General features: G+C 42.5%; 1 protein-coding gene across 3 annotated transcripts in view; it reads left to right on the top strand.

The window, feature by feature from the left end:
• AKAP12 (A-kinase anchoring protein 12) overlaps positions 1-22,700 on the top strand; it is a 31,934-nt gene extending 9,234 nt beyond the window's left edge. Inside the window, exons 2-5 of one of the 3 annotated variants that reach the window (XM_075498984.1) lie at positions 418-604; positions 12,917-16,752; positions 17,533-19,479; positions 20,048-22,700. In XM_075498984.1, the coding sequence (XP_075355099.1) occupies positions 418-604; positions 12,917-16,752; positions 17,533-19,479; positions 20,048-20,056 (5,979 nt within the window). In that variant the 3' untranslated portion in view covers positions 20,057-22,700. Of the gene's footprint in view, positions 1-417; positions 605-3,692; positions 3,869-5,560; positions 5,658-12,916; positions 16,753-17,532; positions 19,480-20,047 lie in introns of those variants that run through there. The other 2 variants (XM_075498985.1, XM_075498986.1) reach the window with 2 other exon arrangements.
• The last annotated feature ends 3,323 nt before the right edge of the window (positions 22,701-26,023 follow it).

Genomic DNA, 26,023 nt, shown 5'->3' with positions numbered 1-26,023 from the left:
ATTGTGCCAGACATTTTGAAGAATGAAAAATATCTTTCCATCAGCTAGGTTCACGTTACCCTGGAGTTTTCCTTCATGCTAGAAACCAATTTCTACACAAGGTTATAGGCCATTGTCTGTAAGGCTTGCTTCTTCCACATATTTCATGTGAGAGAACAGTGAAATAAATAGTCCCAGATTATGTATTGTGGTTTTTTTTCCTCATGGAAGTACTTTGATTTATTAAAGTTAATAATTTTGAAAAAGAGGAATACTGCGCAGAAGTATTTATTTCCCAAAATGCTTGCATGTATATATGCAAAATGAGAATGAAAGAACAATATTCGGGGGGGGAACTGGCCTAATATTGATGTTCCTTTTTTTTTTTTTCCCCCTTCTCTCTTTCTCCTTCCCTACGACCAATACTTGACCTTGCAGGTTTTAGATGCAAGTTTACCAATACCTGATGTTAATGAAGACAATTTGGAGCATGATGCCCCACCACAGGAGCCACAGCAGCCAGAAGCTGTTACAGCACCTCAGGAGCTGGATGGGCAGCAGCCAGAGGTGGCTTCACCCCTCCAAGAACCAGCTGGAGAGCAAGCAGAGGCCGCTGGAACAAATGGTAAGTAAAAACCTGTGTTCAATGGACAGATTGTAGAGGCCTGGATGCTAAATGGAGTGAGAAGTTGAAATGGGGCTCAACTAGCCATCTCCTAGTGAACAGGTAGTTGCTCAAGTGATCTCTTGGTTGCTCAAGTGCTTCTTCTAGGGCGTTGTTTTGCTGGGACAGGTTTTCTCCATAGCAGAGTTCAGATACAAACGGGTTGTGCATTGAAGCTGTCGGTGTCGGCGGTGGGGGATGCTCCCCATTCCCCCTTAGGGGTGGTTCTCTGCTCTCAGAGCACCCTGCGGTGCCTCTGCTTGCCTGCTGCCCATCTCTCAACCATTCACCTGAAGGAACAGCTCAGTTTCCACTTCTTACGTTAGGAGTTTCTCCTGCATAGCCCTGTCTCTTCCTTCACAGGGCAGAAATCCTTTTGTGTTCATTCATTAGTGATATTAATGCTAATAAACTGTTTTGAACTCACAGGAAGGGACAGGCTGCTGATCCATCTGCTCTACCTTGATTAAAGTTCCCTTTCCTACTGCTTTTAATCAGATTTGCATTTTGACCACGAAACCTTTCTCGTCGTAGGCACCCCTGTCTGCTCTGTCCTGGGAATCTCTTTCTTGCCTCGCTGCACAGTCAGAAATGTGCTGCTCTTTCTGCCGCGCAGACTGGCAGCCCACCTCTCCTGCCCTCATCAGCCTCTTGCTGCTGCCCCCTTCCCTCTGCTCCCGCTTGCAGCCACGCAGTGGGAGATCCGCTTCGGCGATCCCGCTGCACGCTGACCTTTTTGGCAGGGGTGGCAAGAGGGAGGAATAGTTTTCAGTCAGAGCGGGCAACTAATGCTGGTGTGAGAGAGCAGGGGAGGGATGGGGAAAGGGTAGGATGGAGCACATTCTTCAGTGTCAGCCTGTAGAGCAGCTTAAGGCATTTGTGTAGCCCTTAGGGTACTGTGGGGTTTGAATTCTAGTCAAGGCAATTCTTTGCCACGCCTTCAGATCAATTGCCATAACACTGTTATCCCAATAGAAGGTCGCCATATTTTATGCCGAGCTTTTGTGCTTTTTTAAAATCATATCGCTAGAGGCTTTTGGCACTGTAAAAATGGGATGCAACACGTTTTATCTTTCACTCATGATAAACGCTGCTTCTCTTTAAAATTGTACTCTTAAGTGGGTAGGGATGGAGAGAGGACACTCGTTAAACAGTCTTGAAGGAAGAGAAAATACCCGATGATTTGAAGTAGTGTCAGAAGATTTTATGTTGCTATTCAGCTTCTGGATCAAGTAACAGAGAAGGCCTTTAAAAGGGCATGAATTTCAAGTTAATAGTCAAAGATTATAATTCTTTTTGAATAATTCTGGGTTGTAGCTTCAGTTGTGCAGAAATTGTGTTCCTAGGATGTGTAATGAAGAAGAGGTGAGAAGCTCCCTTTGAATGCAGGTAGCCACATGTGGCCAAACGCACGATGTGTTGTGGACATAGATAGCGTTAGGAATTCGTACGTGAGTAGATTGCCTGAGAAGTCTTTGCTTTCTTTGATAATCATCTCTTGTGGTTGTGTGACGTTGCTGTTTTAATCGGGATTTATTTTACTGTTGTCAGCAGAACCAAGCCTACATGGTAGCATAATTTATGTGAAAGGGAAAACAGTTCTATGGGTGTGCTCTCAAAGTAAAAAAGCCCTTTATGCAGGCGATGCAGCATGTATTTTCTGGTAACAATAGCTGAGAACGACATCATCTGTAGAGACAAATAAAACCTGTCTGGTCAAGCATTGAAAAGATAGTTAGTTCTTCAAGTAAAGACTTCATTCAGGTATTCATAACTGTTTATATCCACCCCTCTGGACTTTACAGAGTCTGGTCCATGTGTCTTTAGGCAGATGAATAAAGGTGGGGAAGAGGTATCTCTTAAATGCTCCATGTGGAGAAATCTCTCCACATAGAGAAGTATAGCGTTTTAGCTCTACGCTTCTTCACGTTCCCCACTCATTCTTTGTTTCATCTTGTTTGCAAAGTCTACAAAACCAGGAATAAAGCATCGTGACACTGGGGCAACACAGGTAATTGCCTACAGTAGAGGAATGTTTATGATTGAAGGTTTTTTGGGTTGGTTGGTTTGTTCTTGTTGTCATTGAAGGTTTTTTGGGTTGATTGGTTTGTTCTTGTTGTCATTATTTGAGTCTCACATTGAGAAGACCATTTGAGAGATGATCCAGACCCATCAAAGTTGCCACTATCAGATTTAGTTTACCAGACTTCCCAGTTAATTTGCTGGGAAGTTGGTGCTGGCAATCGGAGCCACAGGCAAAGGCTGTGAACAGCTGGCCCAAGTATCTGTGTATCAGAATTTTGGAGATATCCAGTGTAATCCATAGAAATACTGTTATTATAATAGAAGGTCAGCTGTATCAGATACTGATCCTTTACATTTTATTTTATCATATTGCATCCCTTTTTACGAGCAGTAAGAGCTGCTGGAGCACTACATTGCTATACTACAAGCACCCAGAGTAATACCGTTCCGAAACCCTTGACGGCAGAATTTGGGACACTTTATAATGTAATTAGGTCGTAGAGGATTCCATTGCGAAGACCCCAAACAAACGAAAACAGCAAAAACCCCCGGCCCCTGAGTGACTGTTAATAGGCAAAGGAGCAAATGTTTCCGGACGGAGAAACAAAAGGGTTTCCTGTGGTTTTCTTTGTTTATGAGGGGTAAACTACTTAGGGCGTCTGACGAGCACCTATCGAGGTTCGGTCTGGATACTTTGTGGCCAGCGGCGGCGAGAAGGCGTGCCGGGGCGGGACGCGCAGCGGTCCGTCGTGCCGGAAGCGGCTCTTTCTCGCTCGCGGCGGCGGCTCCTCTCTTCGGAGGAAACGAACGTCGGGGCCTGAAGTGAAGTTTCAAGGCGGATGCTTTGAGGCATGCGGGTGTTAACTGCCGGCGGCGCAGCGGCGGGACGAGCGGAGCGGAGAGAGCGGGGCCGCAGCCCCGCAGCCGGCAGGGCCCGGGCGGGCGAGGGGCGGGGCCGGGAGCCGCCCGGGGGCGGGGGCGCTGCCCGGGAGGGGCGGGGCGGGGCGGGCGGGGCAGCGCGGCGGGGCGGGGGGAAGGCGGCTGCGGCCCGGCCGCCTCTGCCTCTGCCTCCCCCTCCTCCCGTGCCCCTCTCCCTGCCCCGCGCCCCGGCGTCCCCGCCGCGCAGGGAGGAGGACCGGCAGAGCGCGAGAAGGACGCTTCTCGTGATCTGAGAGATGCCGGGGGCCGTGGCCATGGCGGGTAAGGCGGCGCGGCGCGGCGCGGCGGGGCGAGCCTGTACGCGCCTTCGGTTGTGGTGACTTTCTCTCCGCTGCCGAGCGCCGGGGCCGGCGTGCTGCAGCAGCGCGGTGACCTGCTGGGCCGTGCCGCCCGGCGCCCCTGCCGCTCTCGAAAGCGGTGTTCCACGCACCCCCGGCTGCTGGCGGTGCCTTAGCGGCTGCGAGGTCTGGCCGAAAGATTCTTGTCGCCACGAGAGCCGCTCCCGAGTGAAGGCTGCCGGCGCTTTGAAGTTCCTTGGCACCTCAGTCGGAGACGCGATGCGGTGCTGGTAATGCAAGGCTTCTCTCAGCCTGGAGATGGTCACTGGGCTTTCCGCCGCAGCCCGGGGTACGACATAGCGCCTGGGGTGGAGGAACAGAAGGATAAGGTAGCGACCGTATTGATGACGCTATTGTGATAACCAAGATACAGTGCTATACGGTAATCAAGAAATAATGCAGTAAAACATCTGAAGAGCTAAACTGGGAGAAGTTGAAGGAAACGTAGAAGTTGGCATCATACATACGTTGTAAAAATATTTGCATGGGAGAAATGAAGCTGTTACTCTATAGCTGTTACTCTATAGCTGTTACTCTATAGCTGTTACTCTATAGCTGTTACTCTATAGCTGTTACTCTATAGCTGTTACTCTATAGCTGTTACTCTATAGCTGTTACTCTATAGCTGTTACTCTATAGCTGTTACTCTATAGCTGTTACTCTATAGCTGTTACTCTATAGCTGTCTTAGTTTTAACGAAGGAAAATCCAGAGGAGGTTAACACCGTGGCAGGGGTGTGTGTGTACACATGCATGTGTGGCGGCAGGATGCCAGCCTGCGATATCAAAAACTCGATGCTATGTGCGTTGAACTCTGTACGTCTTATTTAAGAAAGTAGTGCATGAGCCACTGAAGCGTGAGAGCTAACACCATAAACTGGGCTTTCTGAAAAGACAATAGTATTTGGAGGAGCAAAGAATTAAAAGGAAAAAACATTATCTTGCCCTGCTGGTTTTGCACAAACTTGTGTCTGTCTGGGAAACAAAGTGGCACTATGAAATAAATTAAAAAAAAAAATCAAAAGACACTTTTTTCCTAAAGATAACTAATTTGCATCAGATTTTCTCACAGATTGATGATCTATGTCTTTAGCAATCTAGGAAATCTTTTTCATTTCATCATATTAATAATTATTTGCTGCTTTTATTTTATTTACTAGAGCTAGTGAATGAATTCAACAAATAGTGGGAGTTTATTCATGCAAAATACTTCAGCGTTACAATACATATTGACAACAAAGCCTGTAGAAGTCCGACTCCGTTTGGAGCTGACCCTGGGGAGGACTGTACGTGATTTGAATCAGTTAGTGGCGGGGGAGATATCCTACCGCTGTTTACAATAGCGTTTTCATTAAACGTGATGTTTAATGAGCTTATCACATGCTGAGTCTTTTTCCTCAAGGGTTCTCTATTTTTTAAATTTCCTTTTATTGTTAGTAATTAAAGGTTAAACTGTTTTTCAAAAGCAATCTCTTTATAGGGTTGCACAGTTTGATCGTTTGAGGTTTTCCTTATTTAATAATTCTTGAGGAAACTTGGATTTTCACCGTAGCACAACTGCTTCTATAGTACGTTTTGCAAGAACTGCGTCTAGCTGGGAGTACAAGTTACCATTTCTTTGAAGGGACAGAGTACCTCTCCTTATTGGTATGCGGGAATGTCTTAAGCTATCATGTGTCTAATTTGTGCAGATGCAGCGATGTCTCCTTTGTGGTGAGTTCATCTGTGGTGCTTATGTTACTCTTTATGCAGTCGTTTTGACAAAGAAAACTTTCAATCTCTTTTTCATTGTGCATTTTTATTAATCATTAGGGGTTCTCAAAAATGTCATGACATTTACTGACCTATATTGCTTCTCCTGTCCTCGTTCCTAGCAGAGCAGATTTATTTTTTTTCCTCAAATACTCGAGTGCTAGTGTTGCATCTATCTTGTGCTTGGTGAATACATTTTATTTTAACAAGCGGAACCAAGTCACTGAATGTGAGACATGGACAGCATGGGTAACCATGAAATTTCATAAATATTTGTAGCATGCTGGTTTGGTTCCCAAGCAGAACAGCTGGACTGGTTTGAGAGCAGTTTATTATTGTGAGTTCCTTTAACGAAGAATCTTTCACTACAGTAACTGTGTATCAGAGCCATGGCTAGTGACCCTTCTGGTTTAAAAACAAAGAAACAAAACAATTTTAGAGGAACTTTACTGGTTTTTGACTTGTAGTGCTGTTTCTTGAAACATTGAAATGAAAGAAGAATTATCTGAAAATCTTGAATGAATGAAATGTGTAACTTCCCTTGCTGGAATTTGAGAAGTTAGTCTCTAGGTTGGAGCAGACAAGTACAGCTAAAGCAAAAACTTCTAAAAATAAAAGTTTTGTGAGGAATGTTATAGCATCACAGCGGAAATACTTGTGCTTTCTTTTAAGTTACTTTCATATGAGGTTATGTACGATGTCCTTTTCTGGGGACATTGCTTTTGCTTTCTTAAGGAGTTCTAAGCCATGAAAAATTGCAGCTGTTTTGCAACGTTTTCCTTTTTTCTGTTTTTAAAAATGGACACAGAAGTATGTGAAATTTTTAGACTTAACTCTTCAGTTGCCACCCAAGTACCAGAGAACTTCATGGTATTTGTTTTTAATGCTTTGAAAGAAGAACATGATTTGAAAGCCCATGAAGTGTGTGTATGCATTGTGAAATTTAGTATGCAAAAATGTCTGTAAATCCTCCCTCACTATTTAATTATTCTGAAAGAAACCCTTCCCCACAATTAACACAGCAAGTCAGTCCTTGGAAATAATTGAGTGAATAGAATGGGGAAGGAAGTAGTATGTGCTTTCCATGAAAGAAGTATTTATACACTGAAGTGGAAACAAATATTGTGAATAGTAGGGAAAGGAAGGAAGAATTTGTGAAATATATTGTCAAGAAGCAGCAGTGCCACAGACTTGAAACCTTGTAGTTAAAAAAAAAAAAAGTTAGAAGGGTAACACCTGGATGTATTTCTGCTTAATTTTGTTACTGCAAAGTGAGTGGGGTGTTTGTTTGATTTATTAAAACCAACCTCCTGAAATTTGAGGTCAAAAGAATCAGGATTTGTGGTATAATGTCCAGTTCTTACACTCTGCAATGAAAACCTAAAAGCACAGCTTGCTTTTTTTTAATTGCTAAAGTATTCCATTTCCTTAGTAATTCCAGATAGCTACTTCATTCTAAATAACCCTGTTCAGCATAGGTTTTTCATAGATGTTGTCATTTCAGACTGTTTTGTCTCTTAATTACTGTTTCTCCATTTATATAAGTTTTTACCCTTTCTTGACTTTGCCGTTAAATGTTTCTACTAATAATTAGAAGAATTGTGCAGTAAGGAAAAACTGCATTTAAGAAATAAAAGCTTGGTGTATCATGGATGCTCAGTTCAAATTCATTTTTTAAATTGCCTTCTCCTGTTTCAGTGTCATGTGAGTTTTAGAGCAGTAGGTGGTTGTTTTTTTTGTTTTTTTGTTTTTTGTTTTTTTTTTTTACAAGTCGTATTCGTGGCAAATCTAGATATAACGGAGGCGAATGATTGTAGAATAACCCTTCAGCCTTATGGCTTTGGCGTTCATTTATGCTCGTGCAAACCTACCGAGAGTATTGTGTATGTGACTGAAAGCACAATTTGGCCCTAAATACTTAAACATTGAATAAATGAAAACAGCACAAAGTCCTCTGGAGCCTTTTGGTGGCCAGTGGAGTTTGTGAGGCGGGCGCAGGGTGTGTGTGACATCCATCTGAGAGATTGAGAATGTAGGGAATTCATGGAAAAAATCCAGCGCTGTGCTGCAAATCCTTAGGGGGAAAAGTCAACCAGCTCCAGATGTTGACTTGGTGACTGTGAGCACATGAAGTGCTCTGGATTTAACTCTTGCAGTCAGAGTGCTTTTTTTTTTCTTCTTCTTCTTCCCTAAACCCTCTGGCAACTACCAGGGGAGAAACACATTTTCACTTCTGAGACAGATGAGATGGTGGGAGCAGTTAAGTTGCACTGCCAACAGTGTCTATCAGCCTACTAAAAGAGAAGTGTTATTTATTAATTTAATTTTTAATGGGATGAGACAGGAATTCAGTCATTCTGAAAATACTAATTTTCCAACATCTGATCAGTATACTTCTGATAAAACAAAATAAATTTTTACCATGGACTAAGCTACATATGAAATTGTGAAATCAAGCACTTTTGATTCCCTAAGACTGTCAATCTCATATGTTTCTTTCAGAATAAAACAAAACACTTGGCAGTTATTAAAACATAAGCAGCACCTTGATTCAATTAAAAATGTTTGAAAGCTTAACTGGTGCGTAAGCGGTTAAAATAGAATTTCAGCTTTAGTTCTTAGCCACAGTGGATTTAAATAGCAAAGTGGATCAATTTTATGATATGACCTATGATTTTATCACTGCCTCTGGATATATTTTTATTGTATTGTTTTCCTTGATTAGCCCATAGCTGGTGAAGTGCAGCCCTGCTCAGGATAGACCTAAAGAAGTTGTATTCATAGGAGTGTTTTACTGGACTTTTTTTTTTTTTTTTCTGGGAGGTATTTTGATGAGGCTCTCCTGTGTTTCTTAAAGATGCTCTCAAATTCTATAAATTCATTCAGAAAGTGCTAGTTGTCTTGGCAAAATGCCCATGGTAGTGACTTGCTACAGTACTCTGAACAACAATGCATCGTGTAAATAACTTCCAAAGCTTTCGAAGTGGAGTTACTCATGGCTTGCTTTGCATTCAGAAGTGGACTAACAATCTTTGGGCACCAAGGATGTCATTAATAAAAACATCATTAAAGAATCTGACTGCTAAATATAAAGTTCAGCGTGTACAGTTGACTTCTCAGGTTTCCTGTTTCTTTTGTGCCCCACTGGATATAAAAATGCTCTTTGGGGTATATCTTGTGAAAGTACGACTTGGGTATATATTGCACTGCAGGCTTGTCACACAACAGTGGCAGCCTCCTGGCAGCTGGCAGCATGCAGGCAAATTTCCTGAATGGCATCTTTCTCCTCAAATGCTGAGGAAGGGCATTAGAAATTCAGTTTAAAAGACCCTTCCAGTGATTTAAATGGGGAAAGAAGCAGACAGAGACTGGGAGCAACAGCAGCAGGTCACTTAAGAGCTGACATGCAAGCTCTGTGTTACCTTGGGGATGAAATACCTTCTGGACAGGTTAAATGCTTTTTGTTGTGAAGGGGTAGTGCCTGGACTAAGTCTTGCAAGTATACCCACTGTGTGCTGTGAGGGAGTGATGGAAGTGTGACGTGCGTAGCATAGTTGCAGTTTTTCAGACTGGTGTTAAAAGTACGTGTTCAGTCAGTCAATGTTTTTGTTAGTTTTTCCTTTTGCAATGTATTCAGTGAAGTATGGCAAGGTGGCATGTTTGCTGGACTCACAAGGAAGACCTAACTACTGTCAGCCTGATTTAACAGTTTTGAAAGCTTATCACTGTGCCTCTAAACTCTGTGTTCTCTATTTTTATGATTGCATTTGCTATCTTAATACATATCCATACCTGCAGATTTTGTAATAGTTATTCAGCTCTTTTCGCCTGCAAAGCATTTTACAAATACCGAGTCTTTGTCTTAGGGTGTTAGGAACGCATCAATTTGTAACTAGAATGAGTGAAAATCCTTTGAATGCTTATCATGAGTATGAAGAGATGCCTTTATACACTAGTCTTATATCTTATCTCTCACTTCGGAAATAAATACCTCACTCATTCATGTTCTGTATCATTCCCCTCTTACAGTAATCCTATTTACTTGTAAATCCCCAAAACTCCTCTTAAACACTAGATTTGTGTTCTAGGAATTAAAAAAAAAACAAAACCAAAAACAAATGCAGCCTCAGCTGCAACTTTTAATATTTTTCTGAAATCTCAGGATCTTCAAAATGGTAAGCATGCATTCCCAGGGTCTGTTTGCAAGAGGAAAGGGGAACCCTTAGAAAGCTGTGTCTCTAGCTGCCCACCAGTTGCCTATAATGAGGCCCGAGTGTCTGTTGAACTCTCCTCCGCTCCTACTGCCTTCCTGCTTCTGGTCTTTCCCACTTAGACCCAGCATTTCCCACTGGCTTTCAGCCTCGTTTTTTGCTCTACCTTTGTCTGAGTCATGTCAGATGGAGACAGAGAATCCCATATGTCTAAGGGTAAGCACATTGGCGTTAATGCAGGACTGAGGAAGAACAGAAGGGAGACTCTATAGAACTGGTTTCCACCAGAGGTGCTAAGAGGCCTGGCTCATGAACAAATTTTTATTTAACGTTAAATGATCAGTGTTTAATTTCATAGCTGGTTCAGCCAGAAAAATACTTGTAGTGTAGACAAAGGGAAGAAATATCACCTTCCCCCAGGAAAAAAGAGAAGAGTTAATACACCTTTATCTCTGGGTGTGTATATCTAGAGTATATTAAAGATTATAAAGTATATTAGAATACCTGTTAATAAATAATTATAAAATGTGATATGTACCCTAGTGTTTGAAGAATGTCTCTAACTTTGTGAATTCCTGTTAAGCCATGGTAAGCTTTTGTTAAATTACGTATTTTGACAGAAATGACAATGAATTTCTGGACCTAAGAATAAATGAACACAGATACAAAAGTGGCTCCTTGGCTTTATCCCTGTGTAATCTCAGCATACAACTACATAATGTTTGATTCATAAGAGTCCAAAAATATTAATAAAATAAGCATATCAGTTTTTCTTTGGAAACCATCTTAATGAAAAGAGAGTTCAAAAGTGTTGTTGCTGCTTCTAGCTGTGCTTACAGCCTTGTTTCCCTTCACTGACTGAAGTGTTCTTGCAGTGAGCTGGTTTTGCTCGTGGAGTGTTCTGGTGTTTGCAAGAGGTATACTGCCAATGGAGTAATAATCCTGGCTTCTTCAGATTTCTTCTTACCCCGCTCCCTCACAAATTACTCGGTTTGAACATCTCTGTTTTAAAATGTTCAGGGAGTTAGGGTGTTATCAGAGGTCAGACTTTAAGTGAATTAGGAATTAACAATTAAAGTAAATAATTTTAAACTGTTAGCTAAAGGGAAAAATAAAAAGCTTTGCTTATGTCAGCTGAGAAACAAGAACTAGTAGGCTGCTGATAGTGAATATAAACCTAATTTACCTGCTACATAGCTATTAGAAGCCAGTATACTTGTAGATTTAGTTTTGCTTATTATTTAGTTGTGTATCAGCCTTACCTAGAGTGCATTGTCTATGTGCTTATGAAGATGCCATTCTTCTCAAGGGGGACATAGGCAAGCAGAATTGAGGAAGCATCTAGGCTGGAAGGGACCTCTGCAGATCAGGTGGTCCAGCCCCTGGGCAAAGCTGGGCCAACTGCAGAGTTAGATCCGACTTAAAAGGTGGATCAAATAGAAACTAAATCACTTCGGGGAATTCAATGATGCATGTACTTTTGAAAGCTGTGTCCTGCATGCCTTCTTCCAAGATGTTGCTGTTTAACATTGATTTTTTAAAATCTTTTTTTTATTTTATTGTCTTAGCATTCCCACAAGTTTGGTCAGGGAGAAGAGCACGCTCACGCGTGCCCTTGCATTTTCACCTGTTGCACAAAATCAAGGGTCAGAAACAATGTTAAACTGAAATCCTGACAGTATCCAAGCCCAAGAATCTTTTGGTGTCTTGAACGTGCCATAGATTTTATCTTCACATGTTGTGCTGTTCATCATCAGGCATGTTCATCACACAGCTATTACTATTATTAAAATTCTCATTATAGGCAACAGCAGTTTTACCTGCTCATTTTTTTGTGTTTAAATGGCAGACCTTAAAGACCTTAGTGTCCTTGTTCCTTTCCACCTTTTCCCTCGAAAGTTACTTATTTGGGGCATGGGGAGTTTGCAATTTTGTGCTCTAAACTGGATGCGTGCTGGCTTCTTAACTGCTGCATTTCAGGGGGTTTAATGTATATGCTAGTCTGTGAGCTTAGGCAGCTCGCGGCCAGAGGCAGCGATAATACTTAAATTGTCCCAGCAAGACCGGGAGGGTGGTTGCCAGCGTCCTGAAGGTAAAACTCAAACAGTGCTCAAGAACGAGATAATGCAAACACAGACTTGTGAGCAGTGAAGGGTAGGGTTTTACCTGCCTGCATAGTAACAACCTCATTAATTTTAAGCGATGTGGAATTGCTGTAGATCAGGTTTCTGTCTGGCCGTAGTGGTGATATGACGTATGGGAGAATTCCAAGATTCGTGATCTTTAAAACAAATATGTTGTAATGTAACTGTTTTGGGGGTTACAGGTTTTCGGAAAAATAGGAAATTTCCCATGGGTGTTTTCGCATCTTGCTATTCTTGGGACAGAGCTGTAAAATAAACTTTTCTTTTCTTGTCATCATTTTAGGTCAACACACTTTTTAAATTTTTTTTTTCTTCTCCCTCAGAGGTGTGTGTGCATGGAAAGGATACTGAGCTTTGCTTCAGGAATAATTACATATATTGTTCTGTATATTCTTTGAGTGATGATAGGATAGAACTAATTTTTTTGTCTCACATAAGTTTGCCTTAAAGTTAAAAACAAACAAACAAACAAAAAAACCCCACCCCACCAAACAAAAAAAAAACCCCTCCCAAAACCCAACCTCCTCCCCTGCCCCCCCCCCCAAGAAAAACAACAAAAAAACTGCAAAAGAAAGAAAGAGAATAAGAGAATATAAGCTCGAAAGGTGCATTTGCAAATAAACTTTGGAAGGACCCTTACAATGATATGAGGAAGGAAAGGAATTATAGTAATCTTAGAACAAAAACTAGTCCTTAAAAAAAATTAATAGTAGCACACAGAGGAGGCACACAGATAATAGAACATGTCTGTTTAGGAAAGCTTGATAAAAATGAAAAAAATTATATATATTTATGTAAAGGTATACTATAACATTAAATTGAGAAGGGAACTAACTTTTTTCTTTTTTTTTTTTTTTTAAAACAGTTGGACAGACAGAACATTCCAGTGTAACTTTGAAGGAAGACACTGAAACTATGGAGACAAGTCCATCTGACTCAAACACCAGGGATGGTGTAGATGCTGAGAAAGAGGATGCTCATACAGTTAAACAGTTGCCTTCTTTGGAAGAAGACGCAGAAGACCTTGACCACACATCTGAGCCACAGTCTTATGATCTGGGTTTTAAAAAGGTTTTTAAATTTGTTGGATTCAGATTCACAGTAAAGAAGGAAAAGACGGGAAAATCAGAACCAGTTCAACTGCTTACTGTAAAAAAAGAAACACAGGATGTCCCTGAAGGAGCTGATGATCAAAAAGAAGTCAGCTCAGAAGAAATAGTGATGCCTGAGGATGCACTCTCTGCAGAAGACACCACCAAAGACATGCTGAAAAACGAAAAAACAGAAGACGAATCTCCTAAAACACCAGAAGCAAATGAGATTTGTTCTCAGTCAGCCGCCTTAGCCACTGATACTGCGTCGCCATTAAGAAAATTTTTTACTCAGGGATGGACTGGATTTAGAAAAAAGAAGAGTTTTAGGAAGCCTAAAGAAGATGAACTACAGTCTCCTACAAAAGAAGAGGAGCAAGAAAAAGAGGGGGCAACGTTAACAACAGAAACCAGTGAAAAGGAGGAGAAATCTGAGTTTGAGAAGCAAGATGAAGAGAGGAATGTGACAGCAGTAACTATTGAAGCATATGAGAAGGAGCAAACTGAAGGTGAAAAGCAGGAGTCAAAAAAGACTGTGGCAGCCGTAGGAGTTGAAGCAAGTGAGAAGGAAGAGCTAATCAAGCATGATGAGCAGGGACAAAAAGAGGATGTAGCAGCAGCAGCAGTTGTTAAAGAAAGTGCGAAGGAGAAAAAAGCTAAAGAAGATGATCAAGAAATTAAACTGGTGGAAGTCTCAGAAGATCTTGGTAAAAAGGAAGAAAAACCTGAAGAAGGAGAGAAAGAAAGTGAAGTGACAGAGAAACCACTAAAAACAAGGCCAGTGGTACCTGTTACCACTGACAGTATGAATGGAGAATTGAAAACATCCTCAGAAGTCCTACCTGTGGGAGAAAAACTGGAGTCAACAGAGAAGCGTGAAATAGGCGACAGAACTGAAACATCGTCTGAAGAGAAACTTGAAACAGGATCTTTGGCAATTGAAATTTCTAGTGAACAACTTAAAAAATCTGAAGGAAGAGAAGGAGATAAACCTGCTCCGCTGGGGAAAGAAACATTTGATGAAAAAACAGAGGAAGCAGAATTGAAAATGTCACCCACAGAAGACATCACACAAGGAGAAGCTCCGGATAGAACCACAGAGAAGAAAGAAAGCAAGGAACATGAGACAAAACTGGCTCTGGGTGCTCCTGAATTGAAGTCCTTTTCTACTTCTGAATGTTCAGTTGACACAGAGGATGATCAACAGTCAATGAAACCCACTGATGAAGGACTACAGGGAAAAACTGGCATAGTTGTGACTGATACTATCAAACCAGATGAAATAACCATGGAAATAACTCCTGAAGAGGCAGCTGGAAAGAGGCCTCCAGAAGGTATCACAAATGAAGCTGAACTGCTGTCTTCTCAAGAAAAAACTAAACTACAAGGCAGCCCTTTAAAGAAACTTTTTACGGGTACTGGATTAAAAAAACTGTCTGGAAAGAAGCATAAAGGCAAAAGAGAAGAATCTAAATTAGGGGAACAGGGTGAACAAATTCATCACTTATCAGATTCCCCAGATAGCCCAGAGGAACAAAAGGGGGAGAGTTCTGCTTCTTCTCCTGAGGAGATTAATGAAATTCCTTCTTTGGAAAAATCTGTAGATGGAATGCAGGTCACTGAAAATGAAGATGCTGCAATTTCAGATGTGGAGCGAAAAAGAGAAAGTGTTACACCCTGGGCATCATTTAAAAAGATGGTGACTCCCAAGAAACGTGTTCGAAGACCGTCTGAAAGCGATAAAGAAGAAGAAATTGATAAGACAAAGAGTGTTGCAGTGTCTGCAACTGAAAACGCTGTTGATGAACATCAGGGAGAATTAAAAGAAAATGGGATGGAGCAGAAACCAGAGAAAACCACAGAAGAGCCCAAAAGAAAGGTTGACACATCTGTGTCTTGGGAAGCTTTTATATGTGTAGGTTCTTCAAAGAAAAGAGCTAGGAAATCATCATCATCCGATGAAGAAACTGAACATAAGCTTGGTCAAGAAAGCCAAAAAATAGAGGAGTCTGGACAGAGCAAAGAAACGGCAACAGATGCAATTCTTACTAGTTCTCAGGAGAGCGATCAAGGGCAAGGGAATTCTTCCCCAGAACAAGCTGGAAGCCCATCCGAAGGTGAAGGTATTTCAACATGGGAATCATTTAAAAGGTTAGTCACTCCTAGAAGGAGATCCAAAACCAGAATGGAAGAGAGAACTGAAGACTCTCTTGTGGGATCTAGCCTGGAGCATTCAACATCAGATGGTGAGCCTGGAAAAGATGATTCATGGGTTCCATTTAGAAAACTGATGCCTGGGCGCAGAAAGAAAAAGTCAGATGGAAAGCCAGAACCAACTCATCTTAAACAAGCAAGAGAAGACATGGCAGAAACAACTGAAGAAGATTCAGATATTCCAGCTGTTGTTCCTTTATCTGAATACGAAGCAGCAGAGCAGGAGAAAATTGAAGCCCAACAAGCTAAAGATGCTGAGTTGATGAGAGAGCGAACCTCAGAGCAAGAGAGAGCAGAAAAATTAGAGGAGACCCTAAGAACTGAGCAAACCCATGAAGGGCTGGTACATGCAGTTACTGTTACCGTTGTGGAAGGGGAAAGGGCAGTTACCAGTATTGAAGAAAGGTCACCATCTTGGATATCTGCTGCTCTCACGGAGTGCATTGAGCAGGCAAAAGAAGAGGAAGAGAAAGAAACAGAGAAATCATTTGAATCGCATATTATTGTGGAAGAAGCAGTGGTAGCTGCTAAGACAGTGCCAGCAATGAGAAAGGATGTAAGTGATGACACCACAGCAAGTGAGCTAGAGCTAACCTCAGAAGCAGTGACAGCTCTGGAGGAGACAGCAGAAGCTTCCTGCACTGAAGAAACAATGGAGGTGTCCCTTGCTGAGGAGACAACTGAGATGGTTTCTGCTGTTTCACAGTTGTTAGAAACCCCAGATACTACAGAGGAAGTTACACCTGTACAAGAAGTAGAGGCCACTGAACAAAATTTGAAAGAATTAGACAAACAGACGCAAAAAGTTCTTCACGAAGTTGCTGAAAGAGTAAAGTCAGCAGATGTAGCACAGCTGGTTAGTGAAAGAACCATGACAGCAACTATAATTACAACAGTGCAAGCAATTGAGTCAGAAGTGAAAGATGATGCTAAAGATGGGAACGTTGTAGGCCAGGAAACTGTTTTGCTTGAACAGTCCTTGAAAAAAGGAGAAAACAAGGAGGATGGCCTCCAGCCCCAGGGAAGTGCAGGGAGCATTCAGGACCAAAATGGAGTTGCAGAGAGTGTTCTACACGAAAGTTCAGAGAGGGGTGAAGTATCTGCTGCCATGAAAGAAAGCACAGAAGGATGTGAAAATGTAGATGTATTGCAAGATGAAAGCCAGGGGCAGGCATGCGAAGAAGCAGTTGTAGAAGACCGTGAAGAAATATCTGAAGTGCAGAGGACAGTAGAAGAACCTTCATCACATGACAGAGAGTTTCACAGCATCAAAGCAGTCACTCCCAAGGAAGAGCCATTTGCAAAGCAGGAGCCTTCAGAACAAGAGCAACTGCCTGTAACAGAGTTGACAGTAGATGAGACAAGAGATGCATGTATTCCAGAAGTACAGACTACAGTAAGTATTACGTATAACACAAAGGTTTATTTGTCAAAGAAAAAAATCAGCAAGTGTTAGATATTATAACTAACTTAGAACTGGGTTTTGGCAATATTACTGTCAAGGACCTTCCTTGTGCAGCCTGAGGCAACTGAAGTTCATTTCCAGTGATACACACACACAGATGTCCAGAAGCAGCAGCCACTGAGGCTCGTGTGCAGAGTGAGGTGGATGCGATTCCTACAGAAAGGGAGTGGGAGATGGTGTGCATGGATCCGAAGGTGCTGAAACAATTGCCATTAGGACTTCTGCATGGCACAATGTGACTGAAGATATTATATGAACACCTGAGATACATATGTGATCCATATGGTACCATACATAGTGAATGGTATCTTCAGTTGTAGGCAGAGATACACTTGTAGCTGAGGTACGTCTGCAAAGGGAGGAAATGAAATGACACCACTATCTCCAGCTTTAAACGTGCAGGAGTTATTGTGGCTGATGTGTTCCCACCTTCTTCCCTACCTCCTCACCATCTTCCTGGCTTAGTCTTTGTTTCAAGTGCTGTCGGCTGTCCCTTGCTTTAGGCTGCCCTTTGTTTAATGAGCTGTGTGTCCTGAGAAACTGAACACAAGCTGGGATCTTGGTGACCCACTAATCTCAGTGTCATCGCCTCATGCTCTTCCCATAACCCTCCTCCTTTTGGTCATTTCTTCTGGTGCTTTTTCAACCAGAGCATTCCTGGTCACTCTGTGCTCGTACCCTTTCTCACAGGTCTGTTGCAATTCTCCACAGGTGCAGGACAAGACAGAGGATGAAACTTCTTCCTTGGGGCTTACAGCTGAAGAGCCTGTGCAGCTTGAAGGAGAGGGCAAAACCCTCACCGTGGGACCAGAGTGCACAGAAGCAGTTGTCACTGTGATCCCTGTTAAACCTGAAAGACAAGATGAAATTCCTGACTTAGACTCACAAGAGCAGGCTTGTACTAAAGGAGTTCCTAGCAGGGCACCTGCCCAGAGAGAGGAGGAGGAAGATGATGCTGTGCTCCTTGGACTAAAAAGCACAGAAGTCACTGTTACTGAGGTTCCACTGCAGGATGAGGTAAAAACCTCTGCCCTCCCTTCAGAAACAATTGGCTCAGAAGCAGCTGCAGGTGCTGAGCAGAGTGTGAGGGATGGGGCTGGCAGGCACATTACAGCAAAAGATTCTGTCCCCATCCTAGAGCCACAATGTAGAGAAAAAACAACTGAAATCGCCTCCCAGAGTGATGAAGCTGAAGGTGGCAAAATGGAAGATGCTATGCTCGAAACTGAAACACACTTAGAGAGTGATACCACTGCCACTGAGGCTCCCACGCAGATTGAAGCAGACAGCATATCTAATTTAGGATCAACATGCCCAGATATCACTGAGAATGGAAACACTGTCCTCACTGACATAAGTCCTAAGAAATGTGAAACACCAAGCAGGTTAGCTGAAGAAGAGACTGTGAAAAAAGAACAAGAACTTGTAGAAACGTCAGACTGTCAAGACTTTCAGAAAGAAGATAACAAAAATGAGCAATCAATGGAAAGAGCCAAAGAAGTATTTGAATCTGGAAAATGGGAAGCTGTGAGAGGTGATGAACATTCAACTGCTGTCCAGCAAGAGGTCTTAACTGTGCAAGAGGAAGGCTCTGACTCAGCCTTCCTACAAGCTGAAAGCTTGGAGGCTCTGAAAGTGCCTGTGCCTGAGGCAGCTGCAGCAGTTGAAGAGCATGTCATGGCAGAAACTGTAATGCCCACAGACACGACAGCTGAAACTGTACAGCCCTTGGCAACCACACCAGAGCAAATGGCTTCTGAAGAGGTCCCGGTTACTACTGTTGACTATTCAGGCTGTGGGACTGCAGAGCTTGGTAGTGCAGAAGCACCTGAGCCTCAAGTAACTTCTGGTTCCATAAACGGAATATCAGAGGAGCAATATCAGAGGAGCACAGGGCAACCCGAACAAAATGGTGTTCCTCTAAGTGACAGTCTGTCTCTGACCCACGTGGAATTTGAGAAGGATGTTGTTCAGTCTGTGACTATAGAGTCCCAGAGTACAAAAATTGTATTGAATGCCATCCAGACGGCTGTTCACAAACTTGCAGAAACAGAAGAGTCAACTGCCTTTGAGTCAGAGCAGCACATTAAGTCCATAGGGAAAAGCCCATCAGATACAAATATACCTGAACTTCTGGAAAGTACACAGGTGGATCATCAACTTCCATTAAAAGAGGAAGAGATATGGAGTAAAGAACAAGAGCTCCAGCAATCTGGAATAGTGAAAACTGCTACTTTAAAGGAGTCTGCAGAAATTCATGCAACTGTAGAAAAAACAAAAGACATGCTATTAACTTCCGAGATGCTGAAAGATGGACAAAGTCAGAATTTTTTAACAATTGTGACTAGCCCTGAAGATGTTTCAAGGGAAAGTGTGAGACTTCAGAAATCAACACTAGAACTAAGTACTTCAGAAGATTCAACCAAAGACCCCCTAGACATACACCCACCAAAATTAAGGGAAAAAGAAGTTGTGCAGATTATGGAAGTCCCAGACCAACATACAGGTCAACAAACATGCAGAGAAAGTGAGGAAGAACAACATCACCTGCCAGTGGAAGATGGGAAAGCACAGACATGGGAGGATGATAGTTGCCAAGAAGGAACATCTTGTGATAGTCCACAAAGTCAGAATTCAGTGGCTCCTGAGGCCTTGAATGTAAGTAGCATTTTCAGCCAGCAATTTCTTTGTTTTTCCAAAATAGTTTTGGGGGTCTCTAAAACTGTTGTGTGTCTCTCTCTCTTTTTAAATTTTGGTGAAAGGCAACTGCTCCCCAGTTTAATCAACAGGCCACAATTCCCCCCCCCCTTCTTCTCGCTTTACTGCCTCTCTCTCTGGCTACTCAATGCCTTGTTTCTTTTCTGTACAGCTACCCTCACTTTAATGGCCTTTGACTTGGCCTGTAGTTTAGGGTGATATTTCTGGGAGGTTTCCAGTTTTCCTAAATGCACACTCATATGGCACGTGTTTAATGTATAGGATTTAATCTGCAAACACTCTTTCTCTCTAACAAAGCTGCTCTTAAAATCCTAAAGGATATGAGTTTTGTCTTCCATGGTAAACCTGGAGTGCAGGTATAGTCTCTCCCTAGGATATTTACTGCACTTGCTTAACTAAGTCATGAGACCTTTTATTTCTATCTTTGAGAACTGCTTGGGAAAATAAGATATTCTTGAGAGAGTAAGTTGTCATTAATAAAGCTTTTTTACTGTCATCTTTCTTTCAGATGTGCTAAGCATCCATGTGGCATTTGGAGAGATGCTAGTCCTAGAGAACAACTGACAATCCTGCAAGAGAACCGGGAGCTTTATTCACTACCCTTTATTCTTGGATGTTAACATCTGTTCTTCTGAAGACCTCACCTTTTTTGTCATTTCTATTAAAAAAACCAATGCCTTTAATGTTGGCTATATCCACATGTGTGTTCCATTCGAAGGTCATTTGCCTCTGCCCAAAATATACCATTTAGACTGGAGATGCACAACTGAGTGAATGGACAGATCACTAAAATTTGTGCCACAGTTATTACCGTCCCCTCACTTAACGTGTGTCCTGTCTGTCCCATCTCCTTGAATCCCTCCACTCATCCCTGAATCCCCCTGTCTTCTTTCTGCAGTCTCCCTTACCCTCCGCATCTTCCGTAGCTGCCTTGATTTGACCTACAAGTGGCTGTAGACGCTGCTTGGCTTGTGTGTGAGGGGGAAGAGGAGGGCTGACTGACAAGAACACGAGACTTCTGGCCGAGTAGCAGATGTGTCTTTATAAAACAGCAGGAACTGGATCACGCACAAATTCTTGAGCAAGATGCTCAAGATTGCTGCCTTTCAGTCCCATTCAGGAATCTCTGTCTGTCCTTCAGTTGTATTTGTGCAGGCCTGATTTAGTCAGAAATCACTTCTACAGTCTAGCTTGAAGGGAGACTGAGAATACCATTTTGCTGTTGTTCCACACTTCAGGTCTCAGGACTGGACTGTAATGTGTTGAATATTTATATGTATGTCTTAAACCCAGTTCTGATTTTAATGTAGAGCTATGATACTTCTGTACCATTTAGGTGTACCCTTAAAATGAATTTTGTAGAGTTAGCCTGGAGAGGAAATTGATACCATTGGAGTGGAAATTGATAACATGTAGTTTCCTATTTATTGTTCCAGGTTTTTCCCCTTGTAAAATCTCTCAAACGTGGCTGTCTTGCTTTGAATATTTATATGTATATCCTAAACCCAGTTCTGATTTTAATGTAGAACTATGATATTTCTAAACACAAAAGGAGAGCCCTGACCTGTGTCAGATCCACTAATCACTTCTACTTGCAGTCCCTGGTTTCTGAGAACCCTCCTGACTTACCATTTCCCTGCTGTCTTGCTCATGTAGCAATGCCAGTGGTACCACAACCCTCAAATCGCACCCCTCTCATTCCAGAGGGAACCACTCGCTCAAGGGAACCACCCAAGCCTTTACCCACACCTACACCATCTTACATCCCTCCTGCATACAAGCTTCCTCCTTTCCCAAGCCCTGCCTCAACTCTTTCCTATCACAGCATTTCCTGAAATCCTCCCTGCTCCAATCAATTCTGTCTTCACTAAGTGGGGAGTAGGAAGGAGCGTAAGGGCTTGGTGATGAATTCTGCCTTGGATTGCAAAAAGCTGACGAGACCTTTGGGGTGCTGAGATCTTAAAAACCTTTGTGTAAGGTGGATTGCACTGACAACAGCTGTAGACCAGAATGAGCAGGGCGCTTTAACAACGGCAAGAAGCCCCAAGACTGAGAGTCCTGGGCTGTCTGTCCACAACAGGAGTTGGTCCTCTCTTTTGTTGTTTACATTAAAATCAAACACAGGGTACAAGTCCGTACTTCCTGCTCTGATTTCTAAAGTGAAGGTTACAGATCGCACTTTGTGAAACTGATGCCCATCAAGTTGAACAATAGCTCACTATCCTACCTGTATAGTAATTTATTTTAAAATCAACTTTTAGTGTACAAATGCTCTTGTTATGGCAGGTGCTTGCCTTTCCTTGAGGCTGCACGTACAGCAAGCAATGCGACTGATTGCACTGGTGTGATTGCACCATCTGGTGCTGCCCTGCGTGGAAGCATCAAAAGATTTTTCCTTACCTCAGAGCAAATTATATAAATATTTAAAGCCGAACAATGTGGTTTCAAACAATCCAGTCTATCTCTGTCCATCGTTAGCAGCAGCTTTCCCCCTTAGCTTTGGGCAATTCCAACAACCCTGGTTGGTTTCCACAGGTTTAAATTGGCTTGCAAGTTAATCATGCTCTTAATAACACCTCACAAATGCAAACTTGGCTGAATTTGTACAAATTGTATACCTATGTACGTTAAGCCATATTGCAATAACTGCAGCAGGTAAAACAAAGTAACAATAGCATGACCTGTGTAATCCTGATTCTTATGTTTGTAGCTCCAAAGCTGTTAATAATATGTAAAGTTAATTCTTGTCTGAACCTCATTTAAATAAAGCTAGCTTTACCACAATGTAAATTGTCTGTTGGTAGTAATTGGACAGGTGGGTGCTTAAACTTGCCTGTTTTCTCCATTAATCCACGGCCTAGGTAAGCAATGCAACAAACAACTATAAAACAAATACAAAAGCTTCTTCTTATATCTGATAGCTAAAAAATACTGCACCTGAAACCACGCTAATGGTGCAAGGAGCATGCCTCCACATAAAGATACTACTTTGGTCCAGTGTATTGCTTTGGCCTCTGAAACTCTCATTTGGGACTGTGACTTCTGGCTTGTGCTTAAAAGCTTGAAGCTTTCTCTAATCCAATGTATTGGGTTACCAAATTTGATTTTGTGTTTTTAAGGTAGATTTTCGTTGATTAAATAAAATACAACTACAAATTTGTTCTAATGTGTGTACGTGGTGTTTTTTTCAGCTTGCTTAGTGTAAATTGTTTTCTGATGGTTGCTTCATCTTTGGAGAGTTAGACTTGCACCTGACAATTCATTTGTTGACTGACGTTCAGCTTTTGATGTGAATTAAAGGAACTAATTACAGAATTAAACTGTGATTTGGTTGTAAGTTTCTATAAAAAATGCATACTTCAGAAGAAGTAATAAGAATAAGGTACTTCAGAAAACTGGAGAAAAAAAGCCTCCATTAAATTCAAGATAGATAACAGTATTCAGTGAGCCAGAATGAAAAATTAGTAAATCATATGCCTTGCCAGTGTAACTGAAGTATAAAAAAAACCCAACAAACAACAAAGCAACAACATGAACGTCCACAAAAAAATTGGCATAGAGGAGTAGATTAAGGACCTTAGGCACATAACTGGTATCTTCTAGGCTCCCCCACTCCTGCTTAGTTGGGGTATACTCCTCATGGCACCGAACATCTGGAGGTGCCTGTGATTTATGTTCACAGACCTTGGACTTCAACCATGAAATTTTTCCAGCTGTCTATGTTCTATGGCTAAGGATGTTTAGCAGCATTTGTATCTCAAAAGACTTGCATAGATTCACACCTGAACTCATTTTGTAAAGCTACATGTTTACCTTCCTATCTCAGCTAAGATCTTAAATCCAGTATCTGCAAATACTTACCTGCACTGGTCACAGCAAATGCAGGGATGTCAAAACACTGCAGGATGCCTGTCCCTCTTCTTGCTCTCATATTGCATCAGGGGGCTCATACTGCAGGGGACTGATCTCACGGCCCAACTCTGGCAACTGGGGGTATAGATCAAACCAGCATCTCCCACCAGACTTTGTGCTCAAGGCACACAACCTCTGCCAGTCCTTTTGCAAGGTTTATGCATTTCTACTACCCTGTTACTGGCTAACATGAAGTCCCTAAACAGGCATCAAATTAGGGATTGGAGACCAAGCCTCTTGCATGCCAGGGAGGTTTGTGTGCTGTTTTCTCTTTTGTAAGGCTGTTTTATTGGCAATAGCCCAAGTATCCTGCCTATTAGCTCAAGCTATGGAAGTGGATCGGGCTTTCCCATTCAGATCCAAAACATATGGGAGGCAGCTGTGCTCGTTGAGGAACCTGCACAGCTTGGATACAGCAAGTGCCTGGGGATGGGCAGGCGGCTTGCCAAAAGCACAGAGGATTCCTGAGATGGTCATGTCTGGATGTCAAACGCTGGATGTTTGTCATTCACACTGCCGCATGGGAGGGGAGCAGGCCTGAGAAGGCTGATGGCCCTGCAAGGAAGGATATGGTTTGGAATGAGGAGCAATGTGGCCAGTGGGATTGGCAGCATGGGGTTTGGAGTCCTGATTTCACAGAGATGGATGATGTGTGGTAAAAGAGGGTAACTCATAGCTCTCTGAACATTTTAAGATGCTGCAAACAAGATGGAAGCTTGGCCACCAAAACATTAATATCTAATTTAGGGCTGATGTCATTTCTAGATGGACACTAAATTTAGTCTTTACGAAAGTGAGAATGAAAGATAAGGGTATAGTAAAGGCCCACGGCTGTTCTTCTCCAATATCTGATTGAAAAAATAATATCAACTCTTTAAAATTGGAGGAACGTTTTTAAGACGTCTCCTATTCCTCTTTGAAAATGACATCTGTTTCCAGAGCTTGAAAAACCCACAAGCCTCAGTCTTTGGTGCTGGGACTGATATGATGAAATGAGAAAAGCAGAAGTCCAACATGCCATGGGAGCTGCTTTCTGGCAATGGTCTCTGTGTAAAGTCCTGCAGCAGCTTGAACCCATCCTTATAATCTAGCCTACAGATATGTCCCTGTCCCTCCTACAAAGGCTAAAAAGAATAACCAGCAACCTTTTCCTCTAAGCAGCTACACAAGAGGGAACCGTAAAAAACTGCAAGGAATTTACAAGCCAGCTGCCATCCTGAAAGGCAGACATCCCAAGAAGCCTTTGGGAAGCAGCCCGACAGCAATCCCTGCCTCCTCCCCGACTGTCCCCTTGTTGCGGTCTTCTGTGGACCCTTGGCCTTGCAGTGATGCCAGCTCCTCTCCCCTGCTTGAGCTATCTGTCTCTCTGTTTTGTAAGCAGGTCCCTTAACTTTTAAACTCACTTCTAGGAGGTTTTCAGCAGACAGTCTGAAGGTCGGCATGACATAGTCAGCAGGGCCTGTCATTTCCCATAGAAATGGGTGTATGAAGCAGAAAACCTGAGACATAACTGCCTGTGCTAACACTTCTCCCTTTCACCCTTCCAGTGGTAGCCACGAGGCTCACAGACTAGAAGACAGAGAGAGGTGACGCTCAGCCAATATTTGAGAGTAGCTACCTGGGTAGTGCATGCCCAGGGCTTCAGGGCGCCCAGACCCAGGGCAATCCAGGGTCCTGGGCTGCCTCTGCTCTGCACAGTGTCAGGAGCAAGTGTGAGTTTCACACGCTTGTGCATCTGGCCCTGGCCACCAGCACTGGGATCGCCTCTTGTGTGTGCCGAGACCCTCTGGCAAGACATCAAGGGAGGAGGGCAAATATGGGAGGAGGCTGACCTCAGGATCTGAATTTCACTCGCTTTTGTAGTTGAAGAGGTGGCAAGAAAAAGTAAAGTTTTCAAGGCTGGCTCACTAAAGCAAGGGAAACTGGAGGGTTACTGACAGCTCTGAGGGAAGGCTGTGCTTGGGGAACATAGGGCAAGGAGTAAATGTTGGCCAAACTGAGATGCTGACTGGAAAGGTAGCCTTCCCACAGTCCCTGGCAGCAATGTGGGTGTTTATTCAGAGGAAACTTTTCTTAGCACAAATACATTTGGGTTTTTTTATCTCCCAGATGGCATTTTCACTATCATTTCATGAGAGCAATTAAGAATTACAAAGACAGATATGACCTGCCCGTTATTCTGGAGCTGACAAGAACTCTTCTAAACTAGAATATTTGCTGAACAGTCTTGAAAATAGCATTATTCTCTTTGGCATAAGTCTCCCTGCTGGGGAAATGCTTTTATTGGATTTTTGCATAATCTGTCTTGATCCTGCAATTGGATTCAGGCTCATACATCCTCTCTCCTCCCCATAGTAGAGCCAGTTAATGCCTCGCAGATGCAGGGGAGGAACCTGCATCAGTATGAATGGCGTGGCAAAGGCTGGGCATATTGCTTACAGTTCTTCATACGAAAGTATATTTAATTTTAAAAAACCCAGACAAACCCTGTAAACCAGTATTGGTATCTATTGGTAGAAGTAGGCTCATATTCACTATGGCTGCATACTGACTATGTTGAAATTAATATTTT

Source organism: Mycteria americana, chromosome 3 (assembly GCF_035582795.1).
Source record: "Mycteria americana isolate JAX WOST 10 ecotype Jacksonville Zoo and Gardens chromosome 3, USCA_MyAme_1.0, whole genome shotgun sequence".
NCBI classification, from domain to species: Eukaryota; Metazoa; Chordata; class Aves; order Ciconiiformes; family Ciconiidae; genus Mycteria; species Mycteria americana.
The sequence above is the reverse complement of the archived record's forward strand: the minus strand, read 5'-3'. Positions and strand labels throughout refer to the sequence as shown.